This window comes from Balaenoptera physalus (genome assembly GCF_965194825.1).
Source record: "Balaenoptera physalus genome assembly, chromosome: 11".
NCBI lineage: Eukaryota > Metazoa > Chordata > Mammalia > Artiodactyla > Balaenopteridae > Balaenoptera > Balaenoptera physalus.
The window spans coordinates 105,487,130-105,504,006 of NC_138896.1; the positions used below are offsets into that span (position 1 = coordinate 105,487,130).

General features: G+C 42.5%; 1 protein-coding gene across 1 annotated transcript in view; it reads left to right on the plus strand.

Moving 5' to 3' along the window:
* The first annotated feature begins 2,425 nt into the window (after window positions 1-2,425).
* SYN2 (synapsin II) overlaps window positions 2,426-16,877 on the plus strand; it is a 170,635-nt gene continuing 156,183 nt past the window's right edge. The window contains exon 1 of the mRNA XM_082415737.1: window positions 2,426-3,011. Coding sequence (XP_082271863.1) covers window positions 2,632-3,011 — 380 coding nt within the window. The 5' untranslated portion in view covers window positions 2,426-2,631. The remainder of the gene's footprint in view (window positions 3,012-16,877) is intronic.

The following is a 16,877-nucleotide window of genomic DNA, read 5'->3' on the forward strand; positions in this document are numbered from 1 at the left end:
CTTTCTGGTCACACACAGATGCTCTGCTATTGCTAATTATGTGTTCACGTGTTTCTGAGTCATCTTCTTACGGGCAGAACTTGGATTTTCTTCATCCTTGAATCTCCTTTACCCTCCAGTGCCTAGCATGATGCCCTGTGTGTATTAGGTACTCAAAACATGTTTGTTAATTGGTTGATTTTTAAATATTATACGTGCACTACAAGCTTAATGGTTAGGGGGAATTAGTGAAATATATATAAAAAAAGACAACCCACTCATTCAAAAAATTTAAAGTGATACAGTGTCTGAAATCTCATCAGTAGAGATTCATGCCTTTGGAAAAGATTCCTCTCATTTTCTAAAAAATACTCAGTTTAATACATTAAACTGAGTTTATTTACTTAAATTATTAGTGACATCAGTTTTATTCTCCAATAGACACAAGAACTGAGTTGGGTAAGAGTAGAGCTGGATTCTCAAACAGCAGAGTCCTTGCTATGTATCAGGCACTGTGCTTGGTGTTGGGGTCCAAAGATGACTGAGACACAATCCCATCCTTGAAAAGCTTATATTCTAGTCACCAGAATATTTTATTATCATTTCTTCAGGGGCTATGACGAAACCAAGCACAGGCGTTGAAACAGCCCACCCTGGAGGATTGAGGGGAGGCTTCCTGGAGGAGTCATCAAGGAACATTCCTGCAGGCCTTCTCTGTCTGAGTGCTTTCCCTCTTCTCTGCTTGTAAACCCTTTCAGGTGCCTCAAGACCCATCTCAAATATCACGTCTTCTGAGAAGCCATCCCTAAGCCTCACAGGCAGAATGAATCCCTCGCTCTCTGGTGCTCCTAAAACACCTCGCCCATCTTATTGTGGTGATTGTTTCTTTGTCTGTCCTCCCTACTCTCCCCCTCTAGCCCACATAGACGGTGAACTCGCAAACACGGGATACTTTCCATTCATGTCAGTCTATCCAGCTCTAACCATGCCTGGGACATGGGAGATGGGAGGACCACTGCATTACTATAGTTGACCGAAGACCTCTCGGACATCACTGGGTTCATCTCCAGCTCCCAAGCTGAGTGCCAGCTGGGATGTAGGAAGCAAGAACTGCCTGCCAACATTAGTGACAAGCTGCTCATTGACTCCATTCAGCCCAATAAATACTTACTGAGAACTAGTTCCGATACGAATAAGAATCTTGCCACCACTACTAGAATACCTACTGTGTGCCAGGTGCTTTACATACATGATCTCACTTACTCTGTGTAACAACTTTGAAAAGTGTTATCTCCTTTTACTAGCTCAGGAAAAGAGGCTCAGAGGGCTGATTTGCCCAAGGTCACATATCACGCAGAGTGGTCTGAATGTAAAGTATATCTGCTGCGTCCTGCTCCAATTCAACATAGGGGTTAAAAGTATATCTCCTGAGAGGTGAAAACAAAGGTTCAGGGGGCATACAAGATTCAGGGAGTGCCCATGGGAAGGTGGTAATCAGAAAGCCTTCATGGAGGTCGAGGCAGATCTGGCCAATGAATGAACTGGAAAAAACAAACAGAAAGATCTTGAAGATGTGACCTTCTTGATACTACGTAGGATGCACCAATGCCTGTAAGCAAGGACGCAGAAGGGGTGGGGGAGCCTTAGATATCCCACTCAGGGGTCCTGCAGGGGGGGATCTCCAGACTTACACACGTTTCCTCTCTCTTGTGCAAGAGATGGGGGAGAGGAGTAGGTGCTCTGAGGTGAGCCATCCCTAAGGTGCAGGTGCTGAATGTGCATCCCACACATCCTTCCAAGGCAGGTGGAGAAAGTCTGTCTCCCACCCCCTTTCTCCCCAAAGTAGAGGAGTTGACCCTTCGCTTCCCCACTAGGTCTTGTCTTGTCACATTAGGGTAGGCGGATGTCTTTCTCTCCCAGCACTGAGAAAGGGATAATTCTTTTTCATCTCACCATAGGGTGTTTGTGTGTGTGTGTGTGTGTGTGTGTGTGTGTGTGTGTGTGTGTGTGCGCATGTCCGCGCGCGCGAGGGGAATGGCTTCTTTCACACCTCAGGGTGGGGAGGTTGACACCTTTCTTTCCTCCAAAGGGAGTGGGGACAGTTTCCCTCTCCTCCATCTCGGGTGGGACACGGTTCTTTTCTCCCCCAATCAAAAAGGTGGTAGGGGCTCTGGGCTCCCTTGTCCCTATTCCTGGGGAGCAGGACTAGCTTCCACGCCCTCCCCAGAGAGCCACGCTCAGGTCGCAGGAGGCCTGGTCCTCCCCAGACCGCGCGCCCTCAGCCCCCTTAGGCCCGCTGCTCACAGCCGGCGGCACCCACTGCGAGTCTGGGGCGGCGCCGGCTCTGCGGCGCGGGGCGGGACAACCCGTGGCCCCGCCCCCGGCTCCGCCCTCTCCCTGGCTCTGAGCCTCGCACCTCCCCGCCCGCCCAGCCCAGTCGGCCGTGGCTGTCTGCTTGGCTCGCGCGCCGCGCACCAAGCCTCAGCCGCCTCAGCCGCCTCAGCCGCCTCAGCCGCCTCAGCCGCCTCAGCCGCCTCAGCCGCCTCAGCCGCCTCAGCCGCCTCAGCCGCCTCAGCCCCCGCCGCCGCTTCCGTCTCGCCCTCAGCGCCTCCCGGCTCCGCCGCCCCGCGCGCCCTCAGCCCCTCAAGCCAGATGATGAACTTCCTGCGGCGCCGGCTGTCCGACAGCAGCTTCATCGCCAACCTGCCCAATGGCTACATGACTGACCTGCAGCGGCCGGAGCCCCAGCAGCCGCCGCCCCCCGGCCCGGGCGCGGCCTCGGCCTCGTCTGCGCCCCCGGTCGCCTCGCCGGGCCCCGAGCGGAGGCCGCCGCCCGCCCCGGCGCCCGCGCCGCAGCCCGCGCCGCAGCCGGCCCCGGCGCCGTCGGTGGGCAGCAGCTTCTTCAGCTCGCTCTCCCAGGCGGTGAAGCAAACGGCAGCCTCGGCCGGGCTGGTGGACGCGCCCGCGCCCGCGCCCGCCGCCGCCAGGAAGGCCAAGGTGCTGCTGGTCGTCGACGAGCCGCACACCGACTGGTAGGTGCCCGGCCGCCGCCGCCCGGGGCTCGGGGCCGCTCCGAGGATGCTCCGGCTCCCAGGGAGGTGTCAGAGCAACGAAAAGGAGGGTCTGGGGTCCCGCCGCGAGGAGAGGGGGTCCAGCGAGCGTGTGTGTGTCGAGGGCGGGGGGAGGCACTGGTCAGCCTGGAAAGGTGAAGCCTGCGGTAAAATAGCCCCTCAGTTGACTCAAATACCCCAACACATAAATGCTGGAGCTACTATCCAACAAGGAAGAGTCTTAAGAAATAGTCTTTTTTTTTTTTTTTTTGAGGGAGGGGTGGAGGGAACAGACTTTTCTGCCTCGATACATCAAAGCTGAGGTGAAAAGGGTCCCAGATCCTCCGATGGACATTAAGGCCAATAAGAAAGGTTCTGCTTTATGGGCCCCGGGGCGAATCAGGAATGGAGATGGGTATTTGGGGGCGGGGAAGGGAGAGGGCGAGGGGGTGTTTTTTCACCTGGTCCGATTAAGGCTGGTGTCAGTACTGACATCAAAGTTGATCATATCACAGGTGTGGGAGCCCAGGTGTACATGGACTTGTTCCCGTGCAGCGTGGTGAACTCGTTTAAGAATAATACAATTCTTGTATTTTCTGCAGCCCCAAATATTCTTGTAGTTTTCCAAATCCCCAGTTTGTGGATTAAAAAAAAATTTTGGGGGGGGGAGTATGTGTTTTGGGGTGGAAGTGATGGTGGCTTTTTCCAGCTGGAAGAATGATGACCGAGGTATTCTGCATCATTCAATATTCTGGATCATTAAAGGGACACAAATAAAAAGAGATGTGCCTTAATGCAGAAGATGGGAAACTTAAAAAATTCTTTTTTTTTTTAAAGGGATATTCCAACTTGGAATGGTGAAGGCTGAGGGAATATGTGATCTCTAGTCGATAAAAGCATGAATGAGGTCTATTTAAGACAAATTAGTTAAAAGAGGCTTTGTTTTATGGAGGAGGAAGTTGACCCAGGGGATGGTTAGGGTGGGAGGTGATAGTGGAATTGACTGGTGAAGGGCTTGAAGAAGTGAAGAGGTGAGGAAAAGGGGTTGCTTTTTCTTCTGGAACATGGCAAGGTTTTTTTTGTTTTTTTTTTTTCCTTTCCTCACAAGAGTTGGGGTTGGAGACTAGACCTAAGTCTTTCCTCCCAAGAGGGAGGCACAGAGGGACCACAGAGCTGTTTATCTACATTTCCTCTTCTGGCTGCTTCCCTGGTTTTCTCTCTCTATCATTTTCTCACTGGGAGACCCGGACGGAGAGAGTGCTGGCGTGGCTGTGATAAAAGTGAGATGTAGATGTGGAGATGCCCTCCTGCTGACTTGTGTAGTTGGCTTTTTCTTAGGACAGCAGAGTAGGAAACCTGAAGGGACCTTTGTAAGGAAATGACACAGGCACACGCAAGAGTGTAATGGGGAAAGTAAGAGAGTATATGATGGTGCCATTGGCAGTCCCCTAGGAGAATTACTCTAACTCAGTTCAAATCAACAAGTGCTTATTAAGTGGGAAGTGAAGGTAGCTAAGCTTTATTGAGCATCTGTTATATGCCAAACTCTGTACTAGGTGCACTAATATATATCTTGTTGAATTTTCACCACCAAACTGAGGCTTAGAGAAAATAAGTAATGTGTTCACAGTCAAATGGTAGAACCAGAATTTGAACTTAGGCCTATTTGACTCCACTTTTGCCACTCCCTTATGTTATATTGCCTCATTATTATTATTATATTATTAGCAGTATTAATAATTGGCCCGCTCTAGGGGCTAGGCAGTGTACTGGCCTTACAGAGAACTCACCCAAATTTGGGAGACAAAATGAAAACTTGAAACAGTTAACAAAAAGGAATCTAGAATAATTAGTTGAGACTGGTGTTTCAGGCTTTCAATAAATGAAGTGATTAGTTATTGAGAGTGAGGGTCAGAGTTATTGGAGAAAGCTTCACAAAGGATGAGTCTTGAAGAAAGACCAGGAAAAGGAGGGGAGAAATGAGAATGAAATTGGTGCTTCATTTTTTATGCAAGAATCTGACCCTCCTATACCTGGTCCTGATCTCCTTTCCTGTTGAAGGCGTTTGTTTTGGGTGTAATTACTAGTTAGGTACCAGCAGGTAGGAAGACACTCATTTGTATGGGTATGTGTTTATAACTGCTTCAGTGTCTTGGGATTTGAAACTCTCCTTGGATAGTATTATTCTCGAGGAAGACTGCCTGCCTGGCATGAACCACAGAACTTGCCTTGCCCAGGAGACTAGACTTCTGATGGAAGAAATAGAAGCCACTTTCCTGTAGGCTGACTCCCAACTGTTTTCTGATTTTCTCTAAAGTAATAACATTGATTTATTAAAACTCATAAACCCAGTTTGAGTCTAGTGCTTGACAGCAGTTCTGTGCTTCTGTGTTTCTGTGCTTAATGGCAGTTCTCAGAATTTTGCAGTCTGTCTTCTTTTAAGGTGTCTGTATTTGTTAAAAACGTCTCAGTTAAATATTGGTGAGTGGTTTTATTGAAAGGTCTCTATGAGTTAAGGTGCAGATGCCTGTTTATGACAAGCTCAGTGACTTAAAAAGGTGCTTTTTGCTCTAAAGACTGATTTTAATAGATTTGTCTCACAGTTTAAGCTACCTAGATAGTATTCTGTGAGCAGGTGTCATACATGCCCGATATTATTTTCCTGGTACTTGAATAGGAAGTCAGAGTATAGCCTCCCAGTAAAATTTAATAATATTGGTCCCATTTGAATTATGGAATGCTAAAATATGGAGGGTTTTAACAACTATTTAAATAATTGGAGATTTAAAGGAGGGCTTAAAATAGGCAGCCTCTCAGAGCAGCCTTGATACACAGCAGATTCTTTTGAATTTCTGTAGTGTAACTGTGGGCAATGGAATCTGGGGATCTTAGCACTGGCCAGGTTGATGGGAAAATCGGAGGGTGTTTCTCTCTTTCTTTTGCTTGAAATGTGTTTTCATTGGTTGCCTGAGATCTTTAGGTTAATTGCACATTAACGGATCACTGAAAAATATTTCTGTTCCACTAAAATGTGATATCAAGTTCATTATATACCTTTTTAGTTAATTATTACTAGTTTAAAAAAAAAATATATATATATATGTATGCCTGAAAATGTATGTCTTCTTTCAAGATTCGTACCTAAATTAGAAGTGCAGTTAAGATTGCATTTTAACGATCTTTGTGCTTAAACAAGGAACAAGCGTCCATTTGTATATGTTGTTTTTTCTGTGTTTTACCTTCTCACTGGTTATGAGGTAAGTTTTCTCTCAGATTCTCCCCTTTCTCTGTTCCAGTGATTCCAATTCCAGTGACCAAGTGAGCTTTTTCAACCTCGAATGTCTCAATGTTTGAATTTGAAAATCAGTATTACAGGCATTCTAGAGATTATCTAGAGTATCTAGAGATTGCAGATTTGATAAGTCCACAGATGTTTATTGAACACCTCTGTATAGAGTATATATGCTAAGAAAAATGAGACATAGTATCTCTCTTCTAAGATCTTTCCATCTGGCTGGATAGACAAGATAAATACGTTAAAAAAAAAGTTTACTAAAAACTTCCCCTTGTATTTGAACTGTGGTCCTTGGATCAGCAGAATAGGCATCAACCAGGAGCTTTTTGAACTGCAGATTATCGGGTCCCACCTGACGCCTACTGAATCACACTTTGCATTTGAATAAGATCTCCAGGTGATTCACATGCACATTAAATTTAAGATGCACTGAACTGAAGGGTATGTGATTAGTGCTAGAGATGCAGCAACAACACCAAGTACTATCACTTTTTCAGTAACTGCTATATGTCACATGTGGTACCGAGTTCTTTACAAATATCATTTAATCCCTACCACAACAGTGTATTGTACTGTAGACGTTTAAAAGAGGGAGAGATGGATGTGGGCTAGAATGGGAAGGGAATGCTTCATGGAAGTAGTGAGATTTGAACTGAGCCTTGAAGAATTTAAATCAAAAGGGATAGGTTGGCTCAGTCCAGACAGTGGATGGGATAAGGAAAGTGCACTGGTAGGAAAGAGGGAGACAACCAAGAGACTCGATTGATGCATTATCTGGGAAGCGCCGGTTCCCATTCTTTTCTGGTCAGTCTTTGGGCATTTCATTAAGAATAGGGGAAGTACAGAAGTCTGGACCAGTGCTTGTGTGTAGTTCTAGAAAAATATTTGAATTGAAACTTGGGGGGAAAGCTCCAGTGAGGTTTGAGGCTTCTCTCTGCCAAATATTTTATCTACATGTCCTGTTTCTAACACAAACATACTGATTACATTGAATTTTATTGTTCATAGCAACAGTAGCTTATAGCTTAGAATTCTAGGTTATTAGAGCTGGAAGATAATCCGGGTTACTTTATAAATGGGGGAAATTTTTAAAATAAATTTATTTATTTATTTTTTTGGCTGCAATGGGTCTTCGTTGCTGCGCGCGGGCTTTCTCTAGTTGCGGCGAAGCTACTCTTCGTTTTGGTGTACAGACTTCTCATTGCGGTGGCTTCTCTTGTTGTGGAGCACAGGCTCTAGGTGTGCTGGCTTCAGTAGTTGTGGCACACAGGCTCAGTAGTTGTGGTGCAGGAGCTTAGTTGCTCCGCGGCATGTGGGATCTTCCAGGACCAGGGCTCGAACCCGTGTCCCCTGCATTGGCAGGTGGATTCTTAACGACTGCGCCAGCAGGGAAGTCCCATAAATGGGGGAAATCTTGTTCTGAAGAAGCAAAGTGGCTTGTTCAAATTTACTCAGAACTAGGATCTAGAACTTCAGTCCTTCTTCTAAGCCCAAAGAAATGGAACGGTGTGCCCAAAGTCAAATAAGAAGTTAGTGAGAGAATGGAAACCAGAATTTGCATCTTCTGACTCTTAAGTTACTCTATGAGTAGATTCTTTAAATTTAACCTTTTTTCTCTTTGAAAATTCTGTTTGTGTCTGCTGCTTTTAAAGAGTCACTGTGGAGTTGTAAGTGCTTAAAAAAGAACCACATGAGCATATTGCACTATATCCCCACTAGCAGTTTCACTGTCTTATTTGTGTTATTGTTGTTTCAACAAAGGTCATTGTAAAATGGTTGAAGGAGACTCTTAATTAGAGACCTAGTCATCAAACTCCAACAATATATAATAAAGTTAGTAGGACTGCGCTACTATGATGACCTTGCTTTCAGGGACCCATTTTTACCTTAGTGTCCCTGTCTGCCTAAGATTGCTTACGGTCTTTCTGTACCCAAGTTCAGGTCTATGGTAACATTAGCCTTTTCAATATCTTGCTAAGCAAAATGTAATGGAGGCCTAATTAGCAAGTTTTCCAGAATTGCCTACCTTCCCCTCAAATTTACAAAACAGTTTTAACTGGGATATGTTCAGTGCAGTGGAGCATCTAAACACAAGCCAGGTGCTGGGGATATAAGGTTAAGTTGGGCATAGGCCTTGTCCCCTGGGATCTTCCAGTCCAGCAGGGGGGAAGACAGACATTTAAATAGGATTTTAGTACAGTATGGTAATTAGTATGCATAGGATGCTGTGGGAGCAGAGAGGAATGAAGATGTTGCGGTTAGAAATGTTTGTACCATTAAAAATGTGCCACTGTGTATTCTTTGATAAACCACTTTGCCTCTTTGGAGTTTGATTTTCTAAGCTCTGTCAAATGAGAGGATTGAAACATTCTCTAAGATCCTTTACAGCACTACATTATTTCCATGTTACAGTTTTTGTGCCATTTTCTTTCAAAAGCTTTAGCTCTATGATTTATTCTATGTGGTAATGTTTGTAAATCTTTGGAAGGGGAGGCATAGGTCAGTACATGGCTAAACATGTCCTTGGATGAAAAGCTCATCTTCGAGTACTCTCCATTCAGTACCCCTTTCTTACAGTGTTGCTACCATGTGGTATCCTGAAAAAAAGGGGCTAATCCTGTAATACCCACTGTGTATGTTTCCTACTCAGTAATGGGAATTGTGGACTTGTGGTTGAATTCCTCTCTCCCTGATAGCTCTAAGAACTTTTGTATACATATGTTGAAGTGTTGGCTAACAGCATTTATTTCCTGATCCCTGCCATGTGCACTGTGTTGTACAGTTTGCACAACATATTCACACCCAATGTCTCATTTTATCTTCAAATGATGAAAAAACAGACTCATAAAAGTAGTCGCTTTCCAAATATTAAATAGCTATTAAGCTCTCCAGCTTGCCCTTTTCGGATGTGCATGAACACCCCACGCTTGCACTTCCTTCCTTTCTGGAGAACAGCTATTGTGCTCTCTGCTTCTTCCCCTCTCTCAGCCTAGGCACTAAGATGTCTGTTTACTGGAGCCTTTCTCAGATTTTAGAGTCTGTTCTTTCTTTTTTCTTTCTGCCTAGGACCATTCTTCCATTCCACTCCTCCCAAACACAGCTTTAATCCCTTTCCAGGATATATACCTCTCATCTATTTCTCCACTCAAGGGGTCTAACAACTTTATGCAGTAACTTTAGCCCGATTTAATCCTACAAAAAGAGGCTTGGGCTTTGCGGGGGGGGGGGGAAATTGAAGTGACCTTTCTCTATTGTGGACTTGAATCCTTAGAGGGGCCCTAGTATTAATAGTAGCACAGCTGAAGACTGTTTTCTTTTATACTTCCAGGTTTCAGTGATATAGAATGAGTTTTTTGTTGTTCTTGTTGGACCCTGTGATGTGACTCAGGGACACATATGGATATAATTCCCTCTGCAGTCCTTATTACCCCCTGAGGAATAGCTGATGATGAGAATTTAAGTTCTATAGAGTCCTATGTTTACTAACATTTTAACTGCAGGGCAACTGCTGATGATGAGAATTTAAGTTCTATAGAGTCCTATGTTTACTAACATTTTAACTGCGGGGCAAAAGGGCAGCAGTGAAAGATTGATCTCTAATCAGTTAGCAAAGAGCTACTAACTCCAGTGTGTTAGTTTCCATGAAGGCTACAAAGTAAGTGAAATACTTGGAATCAGACAATTATATAATACATGCTTTCACTTTTGAAAACTTGTAGGGAATCTCAAGGCAGGCAAAATTAGCATTGTCTAGTGGTAAGAGCATCGCAAACATTTAAAATATCTGGGTCAAGCCTCTACTCTGCCGTGTAACTTTTTGTGTCACCGTAGGCAGTTTAACTCTTTAAGCCTCTTTTTCTATTTCAAAAATTAGGGATTTGAGCTAAATCATTTATCTTCAGAGTCCTTTAGAAACCACTTTAGAAATCAAGTGATTTCTAAAGGTTAGATAGTTTGACAGTATAAAGAGTTGTTCAGAGAAGGAAGAAATCACTGTGGGCTGGTGAAGTCAGAAAATATTTCACAGAAGGGGCTAGGTCTGAGCTAGGCTTTCAAGGCTGAGGGAGATTTAGATTGGTGAGGAAGGAGAGAGGCATTTCAGTTAAAAGGAAGAGAAAGAGCAAAATCATAAACAACAGTGAGTATAATGTGTGTAAGGGAGCTTTAGGCTAGTCAGCACACGGGTTTCAGGGCAGGGAAAAGAGGGAGCGAGGTTTGGATAAGCGGGGTGGGAGAAATGATGGCAATAATATCTAATGTGTCGAGTATACAGTGTGATAGGTAGGTGTTCCAAGTAGATGTATTAACTGATTTACTGAGTTATGAAATAGATTACTATTATTAACCTAATTTTGCAAATGAGGAAACGCATAGTGAATTCAGGATTTGAATCCAGGTAGTGCAGCTTTGAGACCACGCGCTTATCCACCATGCTCTATAATCACTAGGTAACAGTGTTCCAAATTTCTCCTTGCCACTAAACACCTTGGTGTTTCTTTTCCTCAGTGACACGGACACCTGTTTTACCTCAAGCAATTTCTTGTTCTTTGTGAACTTCAGTTTCTTCATCTATAAAGAGGAGATAAAGTATTTCTCATTCTTATGAGAATCGATTGACATAAACTCTCAAAATGCCTAATGTGACTGGGACCTGGGAAATGTTCAATAAAAGTTCCACCATGACAAGCAGATTTTCATAGCAACTTTGAGGCAACAGCTTACCATATGAGTCTTTATAGGAGCCTTCAAGTCAAGTAAAGTCATTTGTAGACAGGTTTCTATGACCCTAAAAGTAAATTTGAAAAATAGGACAAGCCTAAATGAATATTCCTTCATTTTGGTTGGAGTAGTTTGTTGCACATAGTTTAGAAAACACTGATTACTAATGTTTTGAAACAGTCTTGGGGGAAGATGTTTTTGAGATGGCTTGTTTGTAGAAACTTTATACTTTGAGCACTGTCACATCCATTGTCTCATTTAATCCTCCACACAACAGTATTTGTGGGGCAGTAATTAATGTTATTTTCATTTACATATGAAGGAATTAAGATGGGGAGGTTACCCAAGGTCACATAGTCAGGAAGTGACAGAGTCAGGACTCCCACCCAGGTCTCTGCCTTTGGATCTTCTGTGTTTTGCTGTGGGCTTCCTAGACTGAGTTGCAGGTGCCATAGAGCTAGATGGTGAGCTAATTTAGTTGGAAGCTTGTATTAAGTGAACAATAATATTAGCTCTTCCAGCCATTTATTAAACTTTGTTTTCCATGGGTGTTTAGCTTAATGATTTCCCTTTAGTGCTACCTTGGGATTCTCTTGCAGAAACTGCTAGATTTGACACAAAAAGCCAGTGAACAGAGCCATGGAAGGTGGTCACAGGAAGGATGGGACTGGTATTTATCTTCTCTGGCAAGACTGGAGCCAAAAGACCTCAAGAAACATCGTGGTGTTTCTTGGAGAAATCTAGGAGATTGGGAGTCAGAAGGTCTGGGTTTAATTCAGCCATAGCAAGCTTCTATTCTTCTCTGAATCTCAGTTTCCTCATCCTTAAAATTGGAGTAATAAAAGCTGCCCTACTTTCTTCATAGGATTGTTGTGAGGTCAGATTGCAAACTGTAACATACACAACAGATTTAAATATATATGGACTGAAACTGTAGCAACAGGTGGGACTGAGTGTAGATATGAGGAAGAATTCCCCACTTAATTTCCTCTTAAGTATTGTCATGGGAAGTTTTTCTAGTTAATTAGAAGTAAAAATTTAGGGGAGAAAATAGGTTTTTCCCTAGTATCAGGGCTGCTGATTCTAGTCAGAGCTGGTGAATTTTGTTTTTTCACTTTTCTGTGTCTTCTCCCCCCACTGATGCCTTTCACTTTGTGTCCATGGACTCCTGTGACCTGGGACCCATTCCAGAGGTGAACATATTTTCTAAAACAAAATTGGGACATGAGGTCTTGTTTTTCAGTGTAAGAAACAGTCTGAGAGATTTTTAGATGCTGCAATATGGGAATTGGGGGGAAATTTTGGTGGTTGGTGGTTGGAACCTTCTTGAAATCCAGAGGTTCCGGGGAATTGGCCAAATTGTTGTTGGCATCCTTATTTCCTAGCTTTTTGTTTTCAGCAGGCTGAGTTAATCTTTGCTCGGTGTGAGTTGTTAATAGCTGTTGGCAATCCCTTTTCACAAGTTTTTGCATTTTCATAGAAGAAGCTGGAAAATAAAAAATCTTCTCTGACCCTAAGTAATGAATAGTGCAGTTTTAGCATTAAGATTGGGGGAAAAAGAGAATCATTCTTTATTGCCCTGCACCCACATGAAAAGTCTACTCTTTAAAAGAAAAAACTTGGCAAAGAGGAATGAGATTGATTTTCCTGTAGCCACCAGATGACTTATACAGTCAGATCAGGTTGAAAAATGCACTGAACTGAACTTTCATCCTGGAAGGAAACTGTAGCATATGTGATTCTGTAGTTAGGTCACATGTTTAAGTAAAACTTTATAATTTATTATATACTTCGACTTGCATGTGTCATCTCATTTAATTGTCACCTTAACCTTGTGAGGTAAGTTGGTATAGTTGCCTGTTTTGATTAGGAAACCAAGACTCAAAGAGAGTGTGGTTTGCTTAGAGTTACAACATGAAATAGGTAGAGCTGTATGTAAAATCTAGATTCTTCTTTCTCTGTACCCTTTTCTCCTTACTCAGTACCCCTTTTCTCTGTGCAGCTAAACTTTCTGAGCTCTGCATTAATCAATTATGATCCCTTTGCCTCAAAGCACCAAGAACAGATAAGAAATTGCTTAAGCTGGAAAGTGCCTGTGTGGTCTGTGACAGGTGCTGCGTAGGTTGGTTGAAAAATAACTTAAAGATTGTCTCCTTTCCCTATGTGTTTTTTGTTAATGCTTATAATACTCTGATGACTTAGAGTCCTTCTGGTGCCTCTGGTGTATTTCAGACTGATTTTAAGTTGTCAGGAGAGGGGATTTTCACTCCAGAGCTCAATTCCTTTAAAGCCTCTTATTTTCCTTTTGTACCTGGAAATTTATTTCTTAGCCAGAGCTCAGGGTGGCATCAGACTTAAGTTCCTACTAAAAAGACTGTTCCCCGCCGATCAATTTTTTTCTGCCCTTTTTTTTTTTCCCACATAGCCGGTCCCTCTCACTACATCCCCCTCCCTCTTCCCATTAATTCTAGCTATAGTTATTTGCAAGATTCTGGGAGTCAAAGGGCAGTGAGTTTGGGGTAGAGAAAGAACCTGAAGCTCCTGTCCCTTCTGACTCCACATGTTCCCTGAATATCGTGGAAGCACCCTGCTGCTGTGTCTACTTCGCAGAACCCTGTGCCTTTCTCCAGACCCTTCAAGAGCAAAGGTCTGGGCGGTGGCCTTGAGGGAAGAAAGACTTCCCAGAGATTCTTCAATGAGTTGATTTGGTTTTTCCCATAGTTAGAGCTTAAAAACAGGCATAGAGATCAGCCTTTTGTTTTGTTTTGGTTTTTTTGGCCTCGAGCATGTGGGATCTTAGTTCCCCGACCAGGGATGGAACCCCGGGCCCTCGGCAGTGAAAGCGCAAAGTCCTAACCACTGGACTGCCAGGGAATTCCCACCTTTTGTTTGTTTTTACTGGTCTACTTCCTTTCTCCTTCTTGGGGATTATTTTGAGGTTTCCCATTTATCTCATTAATTCTTTCATGAAGCATTCCATGGGAACTAGTGCTATAATGCTGAACACAAGAGACGTTGTTCTGTCTTCACAAAGCTTATGGTTTATTTGGGAAGATAGTCAATTAAACAAGCAGTGTAATGAAGGATGATTTATTATTATATCAACATGATTAAACGAAGTTTTAAATAGAACATGTTTGTCTCATAATTTCACCATAGCAATAGAGCAGCTGCTGTCACATTTTTATGTTCTCTTCCAACATTTGTCCAAAGGCAGGCATATTTTTACATAATTGTGATTGTTGTCTAGCTATAATTTCATGTTTTGTTTTTTCTACTTGTAAATAATGTTTACATATTGTCATATAGTCTTAATAATTATTATGTATTTTAATAACTGTTGTACCATGATTTATTCAATTATGTTTCTATTAGAGAACTGTTGACTTCCAATTTTTCAACATTATTACGTAGTAATACCATAGGCGTTCTCAGTTTTCAGGAAATGAACTATTTGATCAAAGATTATGATAATACGACTCTTAACGTTGGATCTCTTGGCGCAAACCTCAATGAAGAACGCAATTAGTTTCCAGAATTAATGAGAATTGCAGGACACATTGATCACTGACACTTCGAATGCCTTTGGGACACTGGGGCTATGCCTTTCTGAGGGTTGCTTAAAAAAAAAATTAGGATGATATATGTAGCTTTTGATAGATACTGCTATATTGCTTCCTATAAAAGGTTTTTTCAGTTTGCAGTCCATCAACTATATTCACTTCCCTTTTCAGCATACAATATTATCTTTTTAAGTGTTAATATAATAGGTATAAAAGCAGTATTTGGCTATTTTACCATGTATTTCTACGAGTACAGATGAGTTGAATGTTTTCCCTAATGTTTGTTTATAAATATATTATGTGAAATGATTGCTCTGGTTTTTTGGCATTTTACTGGTTGATTTGCTAACTTGACAGCTTGATTTTGAATGGGATATTCATTGTCAATGAAGAGGAATGGATAACAGTGCGTAGACTGTCTTCTTGGGGATTTGCTCTAATTTGACAGAAAACTTCTGTGATTGTGGCGTTAAGGGTCAGATTCTTTGAGCTAGAGTCAGTACTATGTGTAGGACTGACACCTGTGGGGTCTGTACTGGGCTGTGAATTCCTTCAGGGCAAGGGCCATGTTTTACTCTTTGACTCAGCATTTAGCAGCCTGGCCAATAATAGGCCTCAAAAAATTGTTGAAGGAATATGACTTTCTTGGGACAGTCTCCTTCTCTAAATATCATTCTCACATTTTCACCATTTAAAATTCATTCTTTGGTTCTCAATGACTTTCTAATCTTGGAGGCCTCTAGGAATTTATAAATACCTGTAAAGGATACCTCCTGGAATTTATAAATACTTCTAGGATTTATAAATACCATCAATGCCGTGGTGGTCTCAGGCAACATATCGGAGATTATAACCATAATACGAGAGCAATACTCTATAGGGGTGGAATAAAAAATAGATACCTGGTGATGGAGGAGTGGAGAGGGGGTGAGAGAGATGCTCAGAAGAGTAGTAGGAAGTTGTCAAGAATAAACCTGTTGCAGAGGTTCCCAGGAATATGAGAACAGGAATGTAATCTTAGTGGTCACCTGAGCTTTGGTGTCCTTATGTGTAAATGTGGATGCGAATGCATACTTTCCAGGGTTGTTGTGAGACTTTATTTAAATAAAGTAGGTTATAAAAGTGCTTTGTAAACTGTAAAGTGCTATGTGAATAAAAAAATCCTTGTTATCATCACCATCATGTACGTAACCAAGGAGCAGAGGGATAAAGTTACTTTTATTTTTTGCCAGGAGCTAGATTTAGTCTTCATATTTTGCAGTCAATCTCTATCATTTGAAGATGAAATAGAAGTTTCTAAAGTATTATTTTCCCCCCAAGGAAATAGTGAGGAAGGATGGAGGATGTGGTTGGGTAGCTTTAGGGATTGAATAGACTTTGTTAAGCTTTTTATCACTTTACCAAATGATTAGTTTCTTTCTGCCCAAGTCCTTTTCCTAGAGAATGAAGCACAGGAAAAAGAAGAGTAAAAACAACATGAACATGGCAAAAGCATGGGCCGTGTTCAGAGGCAGTAAGTGATTTGATTGAGGCAGTGGGTTAAGATATGGAGGAATCATGAGCTGATCCTGGAATAGTAGATTAGGATCCAATAAGGACAACCTTGAATGCAAAACTCAGAGGTAGTCAGTGGGGAATAGTGAAGGTTTTGGAACAGGGGAGTGATTTGATCAATGCCGTGCTTAGTAAGGTTTATCTGGGGACACTGTAGAAAATGGGGAGGAGGAAGAACTTGGGCAGGGCTGGAGACCAATTTAGAGGCATGTTTTGGTTTTCCATCTGTGAGAGACTGGAGGCTTCTAATAGGACCATGGCCGTGGAAAAGAAGGAGTGGATACAAGGATGTCAGAGAGTATAGTCTCAGGCTGAAGGAGCTCTGGGACCTTATGACCTTCAGTCTGTTATATCTCCCAGAGGTTTGTTTTCCCTGTAAACTTTTTAAAAGTTCAAGTATAAAAGTGCACAAATACTAATAGTTCAATGAGTTTTTACAAAGTATAAAGTATGACCCAAGTCGAGATATACAACATATCCAGCACCTGCTAAGCTTATAACCCACTTCGGTCATTACTTCTCCTTCCTCAACAGGTAACCACTATTTTGGCTTCCTTCAATATATGTTAATTTTGCCTGGTTTTGAGCTTTCTATAAATAGAATCATGCAGTACAAACTCTTTTATGTCTGGCTTCTTTTGTTTGACATCATGTTTATGAGATTTTTCTGTTTTCTGGTACAGAGCATTAGTTCATTCTTTTTCAGTGCTCATTTGT